The following is a 21,000-nucleotide window of genomic DNA, read 5'->3' as shown; positions in this document are numbered from 1 at the left end:
CCACTCTTCAACAACAGACAGCGTCAGAAGCGTCTCGCCTGGGATAAAGACAAAAAGGACTGGACTGCTGCTGAGTGGTCCAAAGTTATGTTCTCTGATGAAAGTAAATTTTGCATTTCCTTTGGAAATCAGGGTCCCAGAGTCTGGAGGAAGAGAGGAGAGGCACACAATCCACGTTGCTTGAGGTCCAGTGTAAAGTTTCCACAGTCAGTGATGGTTTGGGGTGCCATGTCATCTGCTGGTGTTGGTCCACTGTGTTTTCTGAGGTCCAAGGTCAACGCAGCCGTATACCAGGAAGTTTTAGAGCACTTCATGCTTTCTGCTGCTGACCAACTTTATGGAGATGCAGATTTCATTTTCCAACAGGACTTGGCATCTGCACACAGTGCCAAAGCTACCAGTACCTGGTTTAAGGACCATGGTATCCCTGTTCTTAACTGGCCAGCAAACTCGCCTGACCTTAACCCCATAGAAAATCTATGGGGTATTGTGAAGAGGAAGATGCGATATGCCAGACCCAACAATGCAGAAGAGCTGAAGGCCACTATCAGAGCAACCTGGGCTCTTATAACACCTGAGCAGTGCCACAGACTGATCGACTCCATGCCACGCCGCATTGCTGCAGTAATTCAGGCAAAAGGAGCCCCAACTGAGAATTGAGTGCTGTACATGCTCATACTTTTCATGTTCATACTTTTCAGTTGGCCAAGATTTCTAAAAATCCTTTCTTTGTATTGGTCTTAAATAATATTCTAATTTTCTGAGATACTGAATTTGGGATTTTCCTTAGTTGTCAGTTATAATCATCAAAATTAAAAGAAATAAACATTTTAAATATATCCGTCTGTGTGTAATGAATGAATATAATATACAAGTTTCACTTTTTGAATGGAATTAGTGGAATTAATTTTATATTTATATTTTGGTACAGATATATATATGAGAGAGAGAAAAACAAATACATTCCAAAAAATAATAGTATATATTTTACATTATAAAATAATAAAAAATTAATTATAATAATTTCATTTTTTTTTATTATTATTATTATTATTATTATTATTTGGAATAATAGTTGGAAATTATACCATCTTTACCCTACTTACACTAATGTAACTCCATGAAAAAATAATAATTACCACTTTTTTTTTTTTTTTTTTGGAAAAAAAAGAAAAGCATACAGTGTAAAATATTACTGATTTGTTTAGCAATCATTTTCCATTCATTCTCACTGTTGCTTCCAAGGCTATAACAAATACTTCTCACAATTTTGACAATAACATACTTTTTGGACATGTTAAAATCAGCAAAAATTGCGACGGCAATGTTCAATGCATTTAATACACAGAAAACTAAACGCTTAAGTTTGCAAACCATAAAAGCACATGTATATCATCTTCAAACAAAAGTCTAGCCATTTTTTCCTATTTTAACACATCAATTTCCTCTTCCCATCTTTCTTGTTCTTGTAGGAGTCTACATATGGCACACACATCCATGAGAAGAGAGAGGAGAGAGAGGCTCGTTTCTGTAACACGGTCCATGACATAGTGAACCGTGAGGGCCGCTGTCTCATCCCTGTGTTTGCTTTGGGTCGGGCCCAGGAGCTGCTGCTCATTCTAGGTAAACCTCAGCAGTTTAGACTCTCAGCTGCATCATCAACACTGCCTCACTGAAGTTCTGCTTGTCCTCTATTTCAGATGAATATTGGCAGAATCACCCTGAACTCCATGACATTCCTATCTACTATGCCTCCTCCCTGGCTAAGAAGTGCATGGCTGTGTACCAAACCTACGTGAACGCCATGAACGACAAGATCCGCAAGGCCATCAATATTAACAACCCTTTTGTCTTCAAGCATATCAGCAATCTCAAGGTGGGCGTCTTCAAAATCTATGAGTTCTTCAAAATCAAAATCTATACCGGTTCAGTACGAAATACAAGTTTCATAGTCCAAAAAAAAAATCATCTAATTTGCATAAACTTGTCCTCCAGAGCATGGACCACTTCGATGACATCGGCCCCAGTGTGGTGATGGCATCTCCAGGTATGATGCAGAGCGGCCTTTCCAGAGAGCTTTTTGAGAGTTGGTGCACTGACAAGAGAAACGGCGTCATCATAGCAGGTTATTGCGTGGAAGGAACCCTCGCCAAGGTGAGTCTCCTCTATCTTCAGCGACAATGTCACCACCGATCAGCGTCAGAGGTTTCTTGGACATGATTGAACTCTCCTCACTCTGTTTTCTCTGCAGCATATCATGTCTGAGCCAGAGGAGATCACCACCATGTCAGGACAGAAGCTTCCTCTGAAGATGTCCGTGGACTATATCTCCTTCTCTGCTCATACGGACTACCAGCAGACCAGCGAGTTCATCCGAGCTCTGAAACCTCCTCATGTGGTAAGTGATTGTGTCATGAGATGGTCGTCAGGTTCTAGATCAGGTGTCATGTTATTATTGTGGTTTTCAGATCCTGGTTCATGGAGAGCAGAATGAGATGGCTCGATTGAAAGCCGCCCTGATTAGAGAGTATGAGGACAATGATGAGGTTCACATCGAGGTGCACAACCCTCGTAACACTGAAGCCGTCACGCTGAACTTCAGAGGAGAGAAACTGGCTAAGGTGAGACTGCAGCTCTCTTCAGGTTTAGCTTCTGTTCTTCATCTTCTGCTCTATCAAAGCCACAGTTAGATACAGTTACTGTAGTGGTGTGTCAGAGAGAGACTGCGCTGTACTGTTTTACCAGGGCCTGTCTTTCGGCTTGATGTCAAACATTTGAACTTTCCCAAAGGTCAATAAATAATTCAAATTATTAATGATAGTAATCACAAACATTTCTTCTGCCAAGTGGTTCATCAGGTCCATCCAGACAACAACTAAAATAGTTTTTCATTGGATTTAATGAATCAGTCTTTAAACATGACTCACAACTTACAAAAGATTTGTTTGAATTGAGCTCAAAAAATATATATTCAACTCCTTCTTTCTTGCTTGCTTTCTATCTTTCTTTCGTTCGTTCTTTATCTTTCTTTCTTTCTTTCTGTTGTTGAACTGATTAAAGCATTCAAATAAACAATCAACTCTTTATTTCTTGCTTGCTTTCTATCTTTCTTTCGTTCTTTGTCTTTTGTTTCTTTCTTTCTTTCTTTCTGTTGTTGAACTGATTAAAGCATTCAAATAAACAATCAACTCTTTCTTTCTTTCTTTTTCTGTCTTTTGTTCTTTTTCTCTTTCTGTCGTCCTTTCTATCGTTCGTTCTTTTGTTCTTTTTGTCTTTTTCTTGTTTCTTTGTCTTTTCTTTTTCGTTTCTTTCTTTGTCTTTTGTTCTCTTTCTTTGTCTTTTGTTCTTTTTCTGTCTCTTCCTTTCTGTCTTTCTTTCTTTGTCTTTTGTCCTTTTTCTTTCTTTCTTTCTATCGTTCTTTTTCTGTCTTCCTTTCTATCGTTCTTTGTCTTTTGTTCTTTTTGTCTTTTTCTTCTTTTTTTCTTTGTCGTGTTCTTTTTCTGTATCGTTCTTTGTCTCTTTCCTTCTTTCGTTCTTTGTCTTTTGTTCTTTTTCTTTCTTTCTTTCTTTCTTTGTTTGTCTTGTTCTTTTTCTGTCTTTTTCTTTCTTTCTTTTCTCTTTCCGTTGTTGAACTGATTAAAGCATTCAAATAAACGATCAACTGTCTTTCTTTCTGTCTTTCTTTCTTTTGTTCTTTCTTTCTGTCTGTCTTTCTTTCTTTTGTTCTTTCTTTCTGTCTTTTACAATAGAACTTGTTAAAATGGTAGGCTGTTATTAAAAAAAAAAAAACTATCAAAAAAAATAAATAAAAAATCAAGTTACAAACACACTGCACAGTTAAGTCTTATTCATATTCATCTCTGTGATGGATCCTCAATGGTTTTAACTGTCTGTTTTATAATTTTGTTACTGACTTTTTTGTCTATGGTATTTTAAGGTGATGGGCTCTCTTGCGGATAAGAAGTGTGCACAAGGTCAGAGGGTCTCTGGCATCCTGGTGAAAAAGAACTTCAGTTATCACATCCTCTCCCCCTCTGACCTCTCCAGTGAGTTGGTGTTTGTGATCGGTTCAGGTGTTTCATATGTGTGTTTGTGTGTGTTCACGTCTTACTCTTTTTCTTTGTTCCTAATGATACAGATTACACTGAGCTGGCCATGAGCACAGTGAAACAGACTCAAGCCATTCCTTTCACTGGCCCTTTTCCCCTGCTTTTGAATCAGCTACGCCACCTGACAGGTGTGTATACCTGTGTGTGTGTGTGTGCGCGTGCGTGCATGTGTGTGTGTTTTGTGCTTAAATGTGGTGCTCATTGTGTGTGTGTTACAGGTGACGTGGAGGAGATTGAGACGTCAGAGAAGAGCACACTAAGAGTCTTTAACAGCATCACAGTAGTTCATGATCAAAACCTGGTCGTGTTGGAGGTGGGGCGGCACACCAATCATTGATGCACCAGTGTAACTATGGCAACAGAAGTGACTCATATTGTTATTTGTGTCTGTGGTCTTCTTCCATCAGTGGTTTGCCAACCCTCTGAATGACATGTACGCTGATGCCGTCACCACAGTGGTGCTGGAGGTGCAGTCAAACCCTAAAGCTCAGAAAGGTGCGATTGTTTATTTCAATGATTTCATCAGTTTAACTGCTCAAAGAGTTGTACTGAAATAGATCTTTCTTGCTTTCTTTATTTCTCTCTTTTGCTTCCTTCCTTTCCTTTTTCTTTACTTTTATCTTCCATTATTTCCCAACTTATCTTTATTTCTTTTTTCATTCCTTTTGTCTATTCATCCTTTCTCTTTATTACTGTCTTTACCTTGCTTTCTTCTTTCCTTTCTTTTCTCGCTTTTTGCTTTTTGCTTGCTTCCTTTCTTTTCCTTCCTTCCTTCCTTCCTTCCTTCCTTCCTTCCTTCCTTCCTTTCTTCTTCCTTCCTTCCTTCCTTTCTTTCTTTCTTTCTTTCTTTCTTTCTTTCTTTCTTTTTTCTGTCCTTCTGTCTTTTCATCCCTTCTCTATATTACTGTATTTACATTGCTTCTTTCCTTACTTCCTTCCTTAATTCTTTCTTTCTTTCTCTTTTCTTTCTTTCTTCTTTCTTGTTTTCTTTATTTCTCTCTCTTTCATGCTTGCTTCCATTCCTTTTTCTTTACTTTTATCTTCCTTTATTTTCCACTTTTTTATCTTTATTCCTTCTTTCATTCCTTCCTTCTGTCCTTCTGTCTATTCATCCCTTCTCTTTATTACTGTCTTTACATTGCTTCCTTCCTTCCTTCTTTCTTTCTTTCTTTCTTTCTTTCTTTTCTCTTCCTTCCTTCCTTTCTTGCTTTTTGCTTGCTTCCTTTCTTTTCATTCCTTCCTTCCTTGATTCTTGTTTCTTTCAATTTCTTTCTTTCTTTCTTTCTTTCTTTCTTTGCTTCTTTCTCTTTCTCACTTTTTCCTTGCAAATTTTGTCACTAAATGGGTCTTATTTACACCAATATCTTTGTTTTACTCTTTTCTTCATTTTAGTTGTTCAGCCCCAAGAAAAGAAGATGGATGTGAATGTTTTCCAGTACAGATTACTGAAAATGTTCCAGTAAGTTCATCCTCACAGCCAGGGCTTGACATTAACACCCGCCAGTAAGACAGCCACTCCCACTAGCCACTTTGGCGGGTTGAATATAATTTCAGCCTACAGTCAAATGAAAGGTAGCCAAGCTCGTCGTAGCACAAAATCCGATCTTAATTCGTTATCGATTAACTTGCAGTTAGTGAAGGCGGGATCGGCGGAATTGCGCTGAATGACACACAACAGAAGCACTCTCTCACGTGCGCGATCATTTCTCCTTGCGCCTGAATAGTCAAATACACGCACACACAGATGTCAAAATGTCCATCGTGTGGAGTATCTCGCGTGGATACAGTCAGTTATGGCTTAAGTGTACGTAAACAGGTGGGTAATAACTGGATATGTGTCAGTATATTACATGCATACATTCAGCAGCCCAATTAAATATCTGTATGTCATTAATGTTAATCAAACAACAAAAGATCTTAAATAAATGTTAAATAAACCTACTGTATCTGAAAAAAGAGTTTAGGCTATTTCATTTACTATTGTATTTGTAATTTGCTTCTTTGTTCTTTTTATATAGCCTAACAAAAATAACATACAATTATAAAATGTATCATATTATGGTCATATTATCCACCTGTACATACCAGCTGATATACAATGTAGGCCTAGTCTTGATTTAGGTGGTCAATCTGCATTTGAAAGTTTGAAAGGGTTTTAAATCTAGCTAATCAAAATCAAGTAATTTTAGCATGCCAAAGTCAACTTTAATCATATAAAATATAATTTCCCAACAGCAAAACTGTGGCCAGTGAAAATACTGAGTGGCTAGTAACTTTGGAAAACCACTAGCCACAGTGAACGAAAAAGTTAATGTCAAGCCCTGCTCACAGCACTCAGCTAACCGTCAGTGACATTTATGATGAACTAAATTCTTTTTCTGCCACAATCTGCAGAGACATGTTTGGAGAGGAGTGTGTCCACCATAAAGACAAGAACTGTCTCGCTGTAAGTGTAGATGAGAAGACTGTCTACATCAACCTGGAAACCCGAGTAAGTATCAAACTCTGTGAAGTGTACACCCCTAAGTTTTATGGGAACGGAAGTATTCGTATTCTGATTCTTTTTTTTTTTTTTTTTTTTTTTTTCAGGCCGTTTATGAGGAATCCAGTTCTGAAGATGATTCTCTCAGAGAAATGGTGGAGCTCGCTGTGCAAAGGCTGTATGAAGCCATGAACCCTGTCATGTGAGATCGGCAAATCCCATCTGCCTTCTATCAGACTCTTCATTGCCCTCAAGAACTTTTGTTATTACAGTCCATCTAACTACTTAAACCAGACTGAAGCCACCAGAAGTTGGACTGGCCAAAGCACTTCAAAGGACTGAATTTCCATTAAAATCAAATGGAAAACTGTTAAAGTAGTTGCTGAAATTTATGTGCATTCAGGAGTCACTGTGCTTTAGTTCCTCTAGTCAAATATACATTATGTAATGATCATTTAAAATGTTTTTGTCTTTTTGTTTTTTGACATTTTATGTTCAAGAAAAGCTATGATTTGTTTAAGATCAATGTATTGATTTAATAAAAGAGGTCTTTGAGTGAAGTTGAGCTTAAATTTCAATACACAACTCACAGTAAGGGTGACGTTTTATTTAAAAATGAAAGCTTGCCAAACATACCAAGTCAAGAACTATTAAGTTATACAAATCTAACACACTGATACAAAACACTGTCTTAACATTCAATACTTTCTCTCTTGACCCATCACAACATTGTGGGGAGCCATGCAGTCAGAGTACACATTTCTTAACATGAAAAAAAGATTTCACAGGATTTGGCAACCGATGATAAAATAAAGCAGGGTTAGGTCATGTAGTAAAATCTACAAAGAAATGACACTACTATGCTTGGTATTCTACAAGATCAACACACAAATACATTCCCAATAGTTACACTAAGATTCAGAAGATGACCATTAAACCACCAGTAAATGACAGTCACACTCCCTTTTTGAGTTTTTCTGTAGATTACATTGCAAAACTCATGGAGTAAAATACTATTTCACAAGACAAATAAAAAACAAATACAAGGCACTTTGGATACTGATCTCAGAGCAGTGTTCAACATCAGTACATTCTTATGGCAGCAGCTGCAAAATACATATTGCATACAGTCACGTACAATTTGTTGCAGAAAAGTATAGTAACATGGAGAGATAAAACCGATTGTCTGTCTTTTCATTTAACTAGTGACTTTGGTGTTTCATAAAAAGCCAAAACTTTCTTATATACTAAAAAAAACATAGGCCTGGTTTCACAGACAGAGCTTAGATTAAGCCAGGATTAGGCCTTAGTTCAATTAGGACATTAAAGTAGCTTTTATAAATGTGCCTTACAAAAAACAGTACTGGTGTGCATCTTGAGACAAAACAATGGCACTGACTTTTTTTAAGATATGTCAGTGCAAGTTGCTGGGGGATAATGTCTGCTGGTACAACTGTTTAAACTACTGTAACGTTGTTACATTCAAGAACAGTACAAATTAAAGCAAAGATTTTTCAAAGACAATTTTCGCAAATATCAAATGCCTCTAAAAAGTCAGATTGTCTTTTGCAAACAATAAAAAGCAAGAACACAAGATTGTGTTCTACAGAGGTTACAAAACATAATTTGCTGGTGTGTCAGAACACATACATGTAAAATATCAACTAAAATATAACAGCTGTATTCATAATATAATGGTTATCAAGATCTGTTAGCATCTGCTCAATCCCTTAGATAAAAACAGACCTGTAAACATCTTGGTATTAAGCTTTAACAATGAAGCTGGTCACGTGTAGATAACTGTTGAGATCCAGTGCGTGTGTGTGTAAATATGTGTGCATATTGCATAATCCTAACAGGATTTAACAACATTGAATTCCCATGTAATGCCTAGACACTGAAAGATTTGTGCCTTCTGTTGCTTTATAAAAGTGCTCTTAAAGGGATAGTTCACCCAAAAATGAAAATTCTGTCCTTGTGTACTCACACTCATGTCTTTCTAAACATGTATGACTTTCTTTCTTCTGAATCTGCACCTTAAAACCATGAAAGTGGTCATCCCAACATGTGTGCTAAAATGCGCAAGTATTTTAAAGCTATACGATAGCTTTAAAGTTGAGATGTAAGGGAAGTAGTGACAGATCTTTTATTCCGTATTGTAACATATATCCGAGTAAAAACATTATTGAAAAGAAAGAAAAATAGGGCGGGGTCTTGGTTCTGTTCATCGGTTGTTGATTGGATGGAGGCAGATCTAAATGCAAGCTTGCAATCGTTTGGCATTTAAGCGGACTAAATGATTAGAGAAATCCGGCATTCGTCACGAAAGAGAAGTCTTTTTACTAACTCTGTCATTTGAGGGACAGAGTTGAGCATTACCAGGCATTACCAGGTCAAAAAAATGTTTTTATAAAAAAAAATAAAAAAATAAAAATCAATAACCTGCATTTTGAAAATAGATTTCATGCCGACTATAACAGCTGACTGGAGAGGAAAGTTTTAGTCTGTTCTTCACACAGTCTTATCGTAAGGTTTCAAAAGACTTGAAGTATTGTGCATAAGTCATATGAATCACTTTTGACATACTTTAATGGTGCTTTTTTGTGCTTGGAAGCTCCTGTAATTACTCTGCAAATGTTCTCCTCAGCTCCACAGAAGTCAGCCATACAGGTTTGGAACGACATGAGGGTGAATAAATATGACAGAATTTTCATTAAGTGAACTATCGCTTTAAAACATACTGCATTCTGGTTATTTTCAATACTTGAGCTGCAAGCGCACATTGCATTTCAGTGCATTTGTAATGCTTGTTCTGCTCAGCTTTGAGCATTACCAATCATATTCCCTTACAATCTTTTTTGCATTTTATACAATCACACTCTTAACATTCTGTCTCCTTGCTGTTATTTTGTCTTTTTACCCTGAAGGACATGGCATTCTCTCGGTTCTCCGTCAGATCATCAAAAGAGCGTGACACTGAGCCAGAGGTAGGGAAGTCCTCTCCCAGGGTTTGTTCATCCAGGTGGGAATCATAGCTGGGATCCTCTTGGATGGTGGCCATGCGTTGTGGCTCCACGGTGGGGTGAGGACATGGGGTTGGGGTCGGGGCTGGGGCTGGAGCCACCTGGGAGATGGAGACAGGTGGCGTGCTGGTCTGCAGGGGTCCAGATGCCTGAAAGCGTGGCACCGCAGAGGAGCCTGAGGAAGATGGTGGTTTGAAGATCCGCACTGAGGCTGATTCTAGACTGCTCAGCAGCTCTGCATTCTGTGATAGCACATAAACACAGTCAGGCATTTGTTATGCTTCCTATTATCAAAAGAAAAATAACTTTTTCTGTGTTCTGATTTCTACTTACACTGGGGTAGAAGAGTGACTTTGTGTTAAATTCATATTGCTGGTCAAGTTTCTTATCCTAAAGACAAAAAGAGAGAGGAATCTTGTAAAACAAAACAAAAATCACTTTTTTTTTCTTGGATGGAGTCTGTCACTATTGCAACTTATATTTTGCATTATCAAATGGGTTGTCTTCTAAGAACCTGAATGACCCTCTTCTAAGAGTGTTTAGTTTCGATTTTAGTGTAAATAAACCTTTTACCTGTGATTTAATTTTTTTAGTTTAGCTCTTGGTGCGAAAAGACGTTTCGTCTGTGATTCATTTAACTTTTTTGTTTTGCTCTTTGTCTAAATAGGCATTTCGTCTGATTCATTTAACTTTTTTGTTTTGCTCTTGGTGTAAATAAACTATTCATCTGCAGTTCATTTAACTTTTATGTTTTGCTCTTGTTGTAAAGAAACGTTTTGTTTGCGAATCATTTAACATTTTTGTTTTGCTCTTGGTGTGGAAAGACATTTTGTTTGCAATACATTTAACGTTTTTGTTTTGCTCTTGGTGCGGGAAGACATTTTGTCTGTGATTCATTTAACTTTTTTTTGCTCAGTGTGAAAAGAAGTTTTGTCTGCGATTTATTTAACTTTTTTGTTTTGCTCTTGGTGTAAAGGTTTTTTCTGTGATTTAAAAAACATTTTGTTTTGCTCTTGGTGTAAATAAACATTTCATCTGCAATTCATTTAACTTTTTTGTTTTGCTCTTGTAAAGAAACGTTTTGTTTGCGAATCATTTAACATTTTTGTTTTGCTCTTGGTGTGGAAAGACATTTTGTTTGCAATACATTTAACGTTTTTGTTTTGCTCTTGGTGCGGGAAGACATTTTGTCTGCGATTCATTTAACTTTTCTTTTGCTCGGTGTGAAAAGACATTTTGTCTGTGATTTATTTACCCTTTTTGTTTTGTTCTTGGTGTAAATGTTTTTCTCTGTAATTCAATTAACTTTTTTTTGCTCTTGGTGTAAATAAACATTTTGTCAGTGATTCATTTAACTTTTTGTTTTGCTCTTGGTGTAAATAGTTGTTTTGTCCGATTTATTAAATTTTTAGTTTTGGTCTTGGTGGAAGAAGATCTTTCCTCTAATTAATTTCAATTTTTCAATTTTTTTTAGTTTTGCTCTTGGGCGTAAACAGTCCTTTAGACCATAATATAACTCAAGGTCAGCCCATTATAGTAGCAGACATTTCCTCAGAGCTACAACTAACTGTAAGATGTTAGCGGAGATGACTCACCACACAATGGACCAGAATGCTGAGTGGGATCCAGAAAAGCAGTGAGAAGACTACCACTGAGCCAACAATGTTGTCTGCCAGGAACTTCCCTGAGAACACATACACAGATCTCATTTCTCCATTGAATTCCAAGTGAGATGAAATCACTGTGTTTACAGATAACTTACCAAAAGTATTGATGTCCAACTTCTCAATGAAATCCCACAACCTCTCAATAACATCCTGGACCTGTTTCATGCATTTACCCTGGAAGGAATAAGAAAAAAATTTTGAATAACTGAACGTAAACCATTTCCAGTTGTCTTGTGAACTACTGCAATTGATCTGTGACTGTATGTTGTGAACACTGCCACTCACCGATCCATCACAAAAGCCCACAGTGCAGGGTTTGCCTCTCCGCAGAAGGAGGGGGTTGCCCTTGTCATCAATATAAGGAGTGCACACAGCAGTCTTATCCCTGCAGCACACCTTACAAGAGTTTTTTGTCTCTGAAAAATAACATACAGGAAGAGTAAAAAAAAGGCATGTCTGCTCAAAACAGACTTTAAAAACTAACTGCAATATACCAACAGTATTAGCTTTATCAGCAGGTCATTTTACCATTGCAAGCACATGACTGCAGGTTCTTCACAGCTTCACAGAACGGGATGCACTCTCCATCCAGACACCGCCCATTGTCCACACAGATGGTCTTATCGGGGACGTTCTCTGGAGGAGGGCACTCACTGCTGAGTCCTGTAAGAAGCACAGAAGAATAGAGTTTCAGGGAGGACAAAGGGCTAGACACATGCAGTTAAATCTCATCAGTAAGGAATTTTCCATTAAGAAAATGAAGCCTTCTAAACAGATTTTTAGCATTTCAACATTTAGCATTTCTATTTACCTCAGTAGTGATTCTCATTATATCATAAAATATCAAATGACTACCATAATTTAAAAATATTTCATAATTTAGATAATACTACGGAGCCCCGGACATGACATGCAGGAAAAAAAATAGTAGGCTAAATCGTGCACACGATTTATTAATTCGTTCCCCCGATTTACTAAAACGAGTGCACGATTTACCATTTCGTTCCCTCGATTTATAAATCATGCGCATGATTTATAAATTGAGGGAACGAAATAGTAAATCGTGCGCACGATTTAATTTTTTTTCTTGCATGTCATGTGCGGGGCTCCATATAATACAGCATAATTTCTTTGCATTTGAGAATGAGAATTGGATTTTTTTTGCATTAGGGTATTGATGTCACATATATAACATATATATATAATTTCTTTCTAAGTCACAATGGAAATTATCGTAATGATACCAAAACATAAGCTACAATTATTATTATATTACAATTAAATAGACATTATTTCATGAAATTCACTCACAAATAGTATTATAATATACTTTCAAACCAGTTTTCAAGCAGTGTTGTTAGTGTTAACTAAAGCTAAATCTAAAACAAATACTATTATAGATCACATTTTAGTAATTGAAATCAAGCAAAAGTAAAGTAAAGTAAAATAAAAAATAAAATAAAATAAAATAAAATAAAATAAAATAAAATAAAATAAAATAAAATAAAATAAAATAAAATAAAATAAAATAAAATAAAAAATAAAATAAAATAAAAATTTTCCTTGGCAAATAACTAAAATAAATGCATTTTAGTTGAAGTACTAAAATTACTATAACTAAAATAAAAATAAATAAAAGCAATATAGAAATATATAACAACTAATAAAAATGACAAATAAACAAAAGTACTAAAACTTAAACTAAAATGAAAATAAAAACTGAAGATATAAAAATACAAGATCATTCAAAATATGAATAAATACTATAATAGTATATAAATAATACTAAAACTAATACCTTAACATGTTTATCAGATATATAGAATCAAAGCTTGTTAGTTGATACCTCACCTGTACAGGAAGAATTTCCCTTGCATGTGGCATTCATTGCCTCTTGACACACCTTGCCCTTCTTCTCAAACCTGCAGTCTTTGCAGCATGCACTATTCCTGTCACTAGTGTCAAGAAAAAAGAGAAAAGTTAAAGACATATATACCCAGGCGATTCTGTCTTGAACTAATAATTTTAAAAAAGATTTAAAAATATGAAGGTGAGTAAATCATCACAGAATTTAAATTTTTGGGTGAACTGTCCTTTTAATTCAGCATATCTGCATCAGCATTTTTTCATGAGGCCACATGGAGGAGCTGTACCTGCACTGCATATTGGGCTTAAGTTTGCAGTCTGATGTGCAGCAGCGGTCGCTGTTGAGGTGGAGCAGTCCGGGATCGCACTCCTCACCTTCCTCCACCCGTGAGTTTCCACACACATTGCTGTTCCTCTCTCTGAAGCAGGTGGAGGCCTTCGCCCTCAGCCTCTTTGCTACGGAGAGCTTACTGCAATTCGAAAACAACTATAGGGGAGCACAAAAACAAAACACTTACAAACTGATCACGTGATGTTCTGAACAATGACACCAAGCTGAATTCACATCAATGAAGGACGTACTTTATTGTTAGAGTGATCCCCGCTCACCGCAATGGGGTACATTACATATTTGCCCCCCTGATCCTCTCTGGGCGCGCAATACGGAACATCATCTGGATCGTGAACAGCACCGAAGTTGTGGCCAAGCTCATGGGTGGTAACCAAGTCCGCTTCCTGTTGGTATATGGTCAGAAAATCAACTTACTAAATAAAAGCGACAAAAACATTTGTTTGGACTCCACTTGCCTTGGTAAGAATGGTTTTTCCATAATTTTTGGTGCTGGTCAGTCCAGTGTTGAGGTATATAGCACGATTGTCATTTCCTGAAGAAGGACACTCTTAAGAAAGACATAACAACAATAAAACAAAATGTCTAAGTATGGGGAATATGTAAGACCACATTGATTCATCCATAATGTGGTATTTACACTCACTCTCGGAGCAAAGACCTCCAGGAAAGCCTGGTTTGGAGGGGGCCACGTAAGCCAAGCCGAGCGTGCCTTCGTCAAAATCCTGATATGTGAACAGATGAGCCAAGCACACTTTGGATGCATTATCTGCAATGTCAATGCTAAATTGCTGCAGGGGGAAGACAAAATGACAATTTTTACTACAATTATAGCACAGCTGTTTATTCGTGATCTCAATTTGCAGGCCAATCAGGAACCCCGAGTTCCCTTGTGAATTTCTAAAGTTTTTTTTGTTTGTTTTTTTGGCGTGATTTTCTATTTGCAAGCAAAATAATGTCTTAAAGGGTTAGTTTACCCAAAAATACCCTCAAGAACAGAATTTATTTGAAATAGAAAACTTTTGTAACATTATAAATGTCTTTATTGTCATGTTTGATCAATTTAATGCATCATTGCTAAAAAAAAATATATATAAACATATAAACTTGTAGTTGTAATTATTATGTCCTTAAAGGGATAGTCACCCAAAAATTTTGTCATCATTTACTCACCCTCAAGTTGTTCCAAACCTGTATGAATTTCTTTGTTCTGCTGAACACAAAGAAAGATATTTGGAAGAATGTCAGTAACGAAATGTCAGTGTCAGTGACTACCATAGTATTTATTTTTCCTACTATGGTTACTGACATTCTTCCAAATATCTTCCTTTGTGTTCAGCAGAACAAATAAATTCATACAGGTTTGGAACAACATGAGGGTGAGTGATTGATGACAGAATTTTCATTTTTGGGTGAATTATCCCTTTAAGGACATAATAATTACAACTACAAGGATGTGAGTTTATGTTTGACGAAAAACAGAATATCACTGTAACTCTTATGTAGCAACTTACAGTACACTACCATTCAAAGATTTGGAGTTAGTATGATTTTATTTTTTTTTTTTTTTTTTTCAAGAAATTAATATTTTTATTTAGCAATGATGCATTAAATTGATCAAACATGACAGTAAAGACATTTATAATATTACAAAAGTTTTCTATTTCAAATAAATTCTGTTTTTGAAGGTATTCATGAAGGTGTCCTAAAAAAGTATCACAGTTTCCACAAAAATATTAAGCAGCACAACTGTTTTCAACATTGATAATAATAAGAAATGTTTCTTAAGCAGCAAATCAGCATATTAGAATAATTTCTGATGGATCATGTGACACTGAAGACCAGAATAATGATGCTGAAAATTCAGCTTTGCCATCAAAGGAATAAATTACATTTTATTATATATTAAAATAGAAAACCGTTATTTTAAATTGTAATAATATTTCACAACATTGTTTTTTTTTTTTTTTTTACTGTATTTTTAATCAAATAAATGCAGCCTTTGTGAGCATAAGAGACTTCTTTCAAAAACAAGAAATCTTATCGACCCCAAATTTTTTAACAGTAGTGTAACTTTTAAAATCACTAAACAGTTCCAAAATTCACATTAGATGTATGACTATAGGGTAATTTATTTTGCTCAAATCAAAAATGGTACTCAAAAATCACACAAAATGGCTGGAAGATGCTAATTCTCCTCCGTAGTTTTAGGACTACAAATTGAACTGCACTAATAATGTTTCCATAGCATGTTCTTTCTCTTTGCTGGTTCTCTGCCAAACAGGTCACAGGTAGAGATGGATAATGAAACAATACACAAGTCCTCAATAATATTCTTCGCTCTCAAGTAGAAGCGACTCTCATTGTTTCTAATTAGCACAGCTCAGAATACAGAGAGGACGCTCTCATTAATTCAGTCATTCACTCCCACAGTTCCAGCTTGCTCACCTCCAGGAGCTTCTTGACGTCCCAGACATCTTTGTTCTTCACAGGACTCCCTCTCATGTTGAAGTGGGCACCTCCTGGGTCTACATGTGTGGGTGTCTTGTTAATTATGATCTGAAAGAGACAAATGCATGTTGCTGGCTCCAAAATAGCATTTCATTGGAGTTCTTCACCGTGTTCTCCTCAAAGAACCATACTTACCTGCTGAATCTGAACTCCATAACCTTTATACTCTTCATCCCAAGATGTATTGCGGTAAATGTCATCCACACGATCAATCAGCTCAATCTAAACACACCCAAGGCAAATTCGTAAGACATCTGCCAGCAAATTTTAAATGGACATGTAAGATCTAATACAGTGAGACAACAAAATGAGTTAAAAAATATTATTTAAAGTTTTTCATTACTGTTCAAAAGTTTGGGGTCAGTAAGATTTTTTTAATGTTTTTAAAAGAAGTCTCACCAAGCCCTATTCTCACTATGGGTGCATTTATTTGATCAAAAATATAGTAAAAACAGTAATATTGTGAAAAATGATTACAATTTAAAACACATTTAAAATAACTGTTCTCTATTTGAATATATTTCAAGATTTATTTCTGTGATGTCAAAGCTGAATTTTCAGTAGTCATTACTCTAGTCTTTACTGTCACATGATCCTTCAGAAATCATTCTAATATGCTGATTTGCTACTAAAGAAACATTTCTTATTTTACCAATGCTGAAAACAGTTGTGCTGCTTAATATTTTCGTGGAAACTGATTTTTTTTTTTTTCAGGATTCTTTGATGATTATACAGTTTAAAAGAACGGTGTTTATTTGAAATAGGAATCCTTTGTAACATTATAAATGTCTTTACTGTCACTTTTGATAAATTTAATGCATCCTTGCTGAATAAAAGTATTAATTAAAAAAAAAATCATATAAACCCTAAACTTTTGAATGCCAATATATGTCGAGCACAAAAATATTTTATTGGTTAGAAATTAGAAATTGGAGTCAAAAAGGTTGAGAACCACTGGTCTAATAAACACTGTCCTATTGAAATCAATGTGACAATTTGCATCAGAATGATTTTATGCTCAATTTATGCAGAAATTTGTTTGTGTGTTTCATGAAAAGGCCAAATGACAATATTAAAAAAAATGAAGACTTTTTTTTACCAGGTAGTTGAGAGTGGTGCTCTCCTCTCTACGGCCCATGTTTTTGAAAAAACGATAGTCGGCCACAAGCAGCAGAGGGCAGGTGTTCTTACTGTGATCTGGTGTCTGTCTTCTCTCTCTCAGGTGCCCTGTGGAACAGATGCAATGGAGTGAAAAAGATGGCAAAAATAGAGAAAGGGGTGAGAAGGCGAGAGACATTACACATGGGTGACAAGGTAACTATATAAAGTGGTAACTCAAATTACACTGCTTAGATTTGGCTCAAATAAGAAGGAAAAGTCTAATTTAAACCAGATGTGTTGTTACAGAGAGCCATAGAATGAGTTTTCAGGATTTAATAACCAGTTTTGACATGTTAAACATCTACAAATTAACTCAAAGTCTTACCATCCTCCTCCTCTTCAACTTCATCTAGTGCTCTGGCTGCCCGCACACTCTCTGGCAGCATCTCCATGTCATCTGCGCTGATGTAGCCACATACTTTTGGAGCTGCCAACCGGCTCATGTTCCTGATGTCTTCAGAGCGATATATAAGCAGCCGATGATCATGAGAGTCTTCGATGAACCTCCACAGTGGCTGCAGAAACGAGATGAGTGTGTTAATTAAAGGGGATCTATAATGCCCCTTTTACAAGATGTAATATAAGTCTCTGGTGTCACCAGAATGTGTCTGTGAAGTTTCAGCTCAAAATACCCCACAGATAATTTATTATAGCTTGTCAAATTTGCCCCTATTTGGGTGTGAGCAAAAACACACCATTTTTGTGTGTGTCCCTTTAAATGCAAGCAAGCTGCTGCTCCCGGCCCCCTTTCCAGAAGAGGGCGGAGCTTTACTTTAACAGCTTGCGCTTCGGTTGCTCAACAACAACAAAGCTGGAGAATCTCACGCAGCCAAAATGACGATTGTCAGTAGCGGTGTTCAGCCTTACATTGTTCAAACCAGAGTCGGACACTGATGGAGAGACTCAGGAAGAAGAGAATGCATCTGGACGTTTCTGAACGGTTAGTGGATAAATTTATGTATTTGCTGTGGAATTGATTCAACTCATCGACTAGCATGTGCCGTCATGTTAATCTTTTGTGCAAATCCAGCGTTGAATTGACCCTCGTTTGTGAAGCAGTCCGGCGTAAAATGACGGCATGGTAACAACACTCTACTACAACAACTCTTCCTCTTCTCTAAAGCAGTCCAACATGGCCTCAACCCCTTTGTTGCGTGTTCTCGGGGGCAGGGTTTATGTAAATTTTAGGGTTAGTGATGTCACTAACCCGGGAAGAAGCTTGTTGTAGTCCCTACCAGCCGTTTGTTGTAGTCCTTAAACAGAGGATTCCTTAAAAGGAAATAACACCCTTTGCTTTGAACTTTGAGCATCGTAACTTTGCAGACGTTGTTTATGCTCTAACAGCAACATTACACACTAGATTAGATTTGTGGTGTTATAATACCTCAATGTTGTATTCGGCTTCATCAGTAAGAATATGAGCAGTGAAGTCATTGTCACCAATATGGGCTTGTACACGGGAATTCTCCTCTCCTAGAAATTAAGGAAAAAAACAATGTGAACTGCAAATGAAAATTGCTAGACCTTAAATTTTTATGTATTTTAGATATTAAAATACATAGAGTTGCAGTTACCAATAACATGACCATTGAAGAAGTTTTCTCTCTGGACCTCGTACATCTTTTGAGTGCCATCTTCTCCTACTACCACAGCCTTAAAGTCATGAGTGAAGAGCTCTGTGTTGGTTGTCAGGTACAATTTGAAATGCCTGGGGAATATTTAGGAGAGCTTATTAAATGACTGGGCTTTAATCTTGGCAGTGATAATGTGTCATGGTGGTACATGTGTGATGAGTATTCACCTCTGTAACGCAGTGAAACTGAGAAGCCTCTCTGCGTGTGTTTGTGATTGGACATCTCTCTTGCGAACTGAATGCTGTTGAAGACTGGACAGCTGAAGAACATCAAAGTCTGACAGCAATGAGCTGAGCTGGTCTGAAAGAGTCATAGTGAACAACTTTATACATATTACCCATATATTTAACATTTTAAAGTGAAATCATAAGTTTCAAGGAGCAGTCTTTTTTTTTTTTTAAAGTAGGACTTGGGGTATCTATGTTTTCTCTCACTCCATAATTGCCAATAATGGGTTTCTCTCAAATATGTTTCTGCCACGGAATAAAAAAAATAAAAAGGTAATTGCAACTTTTATATGACAATTCTGCTTTTATTTCTCACAATTCCGAGTTTACATCTGTGAGTTTATAACTTACAATTCTTTATTTCTCACAATTCCGGGTTCATATATCGCAATTTTGAGTTAACCTCTCACAGTTCTGACTTTTAATCTTAGAATTACAAGTTTATAACTCACAATTCAGTCTTTCTCAGAATTGTGATCTTATGATGCACAGTTTGGACTTTTTCTCAGAATTTCAAGTCTACATCTCACAATTCTGATTTTTTCCCTCTGAATTCTGAGTTTACTCCTCTCAATTCCGACTTTTCCCCTCTGAATTCTGAGTTTACACCCCGAATTCCGACTTTTTCCCTCTGGATTCCGAGTTTACACCTCGCAATTCAGACTTTTTCCCTCTGAATTCCGAGTTTACATCTCGCAATTCTGACTTTTTCCCTCTGAATTCTGAGTTTACACCTCGCAATTCTGACTTTTCCCCTCTGAATTCTGAGTTTACACCTCGCAATTCGGACTTTTTCCCTCTGAATTCTGAGTTTACACCTCGTAATTCTGACTTTTAATCACTTATAAGGGGCGACCAATTTCGTGGCCGAACCGTTCCCGAATCCCCTCCACTCATTCAGAGTTCCAGTCCGTGTCTTGTTTCGTGACAGGTAAATACTGATGCTTTGACTTCTTTTGAAAACATTTTCGTTAACAAAGAAAAAAAAAAGACTAATTAAATTTAAGCATTTTATCTGCAGAATAAGATACATTCGATATTAACTTTTTGTTTATACTGTTCTTTATATTGTTTTTAAAATCACCATACTACATAGGCTAACTAAAAATATATAGAATTTTGGTGAAAAATCTTGTTGCCATTGTAAAAATTCTTCTGTTTGCTTAAAGTCATTCAATTAAATGGCAAAAAGTATATCTGAGATCTGAAAATACAATAAGGTATTTGGGAAAAGCACACTATGGTTATGATGACGTCACAGAAACATAATCTTTCGATTTAAATGTGTCCACAATATTTTCAAAGTATTCCTATTGGTACCCCAATAACTCACCATACTCGTCGTCAAGGACATCTCTAATGGGTCTCCTTGAACACTCCGTCAGGAATAAAGACGCCAGAAAGAAAACGATGCGTTTCATGGCGAGGACGTTAATGCAACATACAGTACTTCACACAGCAGCAGCATTTAATCCCATGGATTACCAATCTGCGTGAGATCAACATCTGGACATGGCCAAACAAATGCACACGCTCACATCTGGCTGGATAAAAAACAAAGCCACAAAGTATCAATGAAGTATCAAAGAAGAACAAAAACACGCTCACTTCAAAACGCTCTCGTCCATGTCGGTTGATGTTATAAAGAAAAAAGATTCACTCAAAACCAAATCACGCCAACATCTGAGTGTAGCGAAATACCCGGAAGTATTTAATGTGGGATGGATGGATCAGATTCACCGCTCCAGGAAATCACTATTAACTTTATCTACAGACCGTGTTGAAGGCGTTATTAAAACACAAATTTGAAGGGCGGTTGATTTTAAATTCTCGCGTGACAGTATGCAGAGTATTTAAAATGGGTTTTAGAGAGTGTATCCGCGGTATGAGTTACGTAAGAGGATAAACTCTCGGGCTGTGCTCAAAAACTAGTGAGCTGTCTATCTAGACCGCATTTAGTGGGCGTCACAG

General features: G+C 36.5%; 2 protein-coding genes across 3 annotated transcripts in view; one reads left to right on the top strand and one right to left on the bottom strand.

Annotated features, from left to right (window-relative positions):
- The window catches only part of cpsf3 (cleavage and polyadenylation specific factor 3), an 11,179-nt gene extending 4,028 nt beyond the window's left edge, over positions 1-7,151 (top strand). Inside the window, exons 7-18 of the mRNA XM_051876457.1 lie at positions 1,473-1,623; positions 1,701-1,876; positions 1,996-2,154; positions 2,252-2,398; positions 2,469-2,621; positions 3,938-4,046; positions 4,139-4,237; positions 4,328-4,422; positions 4,517-4,604; positions 5,502-5,568; positions 6,504-6,600; positions 6,699-7,151. Coding sequence (XP_051732417.1) covers positions 1,473-1,623; positions 1,701-1,876; positions 1,996-2,154; positions 2,252-2,398; positions 2,469-2,621; positions 3,938-4,046; positions 4,139-4,237; positions 4,328-4,422; positions 4,517-4,604; positions 5,502-5,568; positions 6,504-6,600; positions 6,699-6,797 — 1,440 coding nt within the window. The 3' untranslated portion in view covers positions 6,798-7,151. The remainder of the gene's footprint in view (positions 1-1,472; positions 1,624-1,700; positions 1,877-1,995; positions 2,155-2,251; positions 2,399-2,468; positions 2,622-3,937; positions 4,047-4,138; positions 4,238-4,327; positions 4,423-4,516; positions 4,605-5,501; positions 5,569-6,503; positions 6,601-6,698) is intronic.
- Positions 7,152-7,183: 32 nt separating this feature from the next.
- adam17b (ADAM metallopeptidase domain 17b) lies at positions 7,184-20,992 on the bottom strand. Of its 2 annotated transcripts, XM_051876454.1 has the most exons (20): positions 20,638-20,990; positions 20,363-20,535; positions 18,970-19,102; positions 18,743-18,876; positions 18,553-18,641; positions 17,494-17,683; positions 17,107-17,234; positions 16,143-16,229; positions 15,945-16,055; positions 14,143-14,287; positions 13,951-14,046; positions 13,730-13,878; positions 13,435-13,634; positions 13,133-13,236; positions 11,810-11,944; positions 11,567-11,697; positions 11,377-11,455; positions 11,210-11,298; positions 9,948-10,004; positions 7,184-9,856 (listed from the first exon to the last, which is right to left on the bottom strand). In XM_051876454.1, exons 2-20 carry the CDS (start codon positions 20,448-20,450, stop codon positions 9,473-9,475), a joined length of 2,529 nt encoding a protein of 842 aa, XP_051732414.1. In that variant the 5' UTR covers positions 20,451-20,535; positions 20,638-20,990; the 3' UTR covers positions 7,184-9,472. The 2 variants fall into 2 exon arrangements, with proteins under 2 accessions (XP_051732414.1, XP_051732416.1); XM_051876456.1 differs by having other exon boundaries at positions 13,951-14,031; positions 20,363-20,992.
- Between the last annotated feature and the right edge of the window lie 8 nt (positions 20,993-21,000).

The sequence above is a fragment of the Ctenopharyngodon idella genome, chromosome 20 (genome assembly GCF_019924925.1).
Source record: "Ctenopharyngodon idella isolate HZGC_01 chromosome 20, HZGC01, whole genome shotgun sequence".
In the NCBI taxonomy this organism is placed as follows: domain Eukaryota; kingdom Metazoa; phylum Chordata; class Actinopteri; order Cypriniformes; family Xenocyprididae; genus Ctenopharyngodon; species Ctenopharyngodon idella.
Note: the sequence above shows the minus strand (reverse complement) of the source record. Positions and strands in the feature narration are given on the sequence as shown.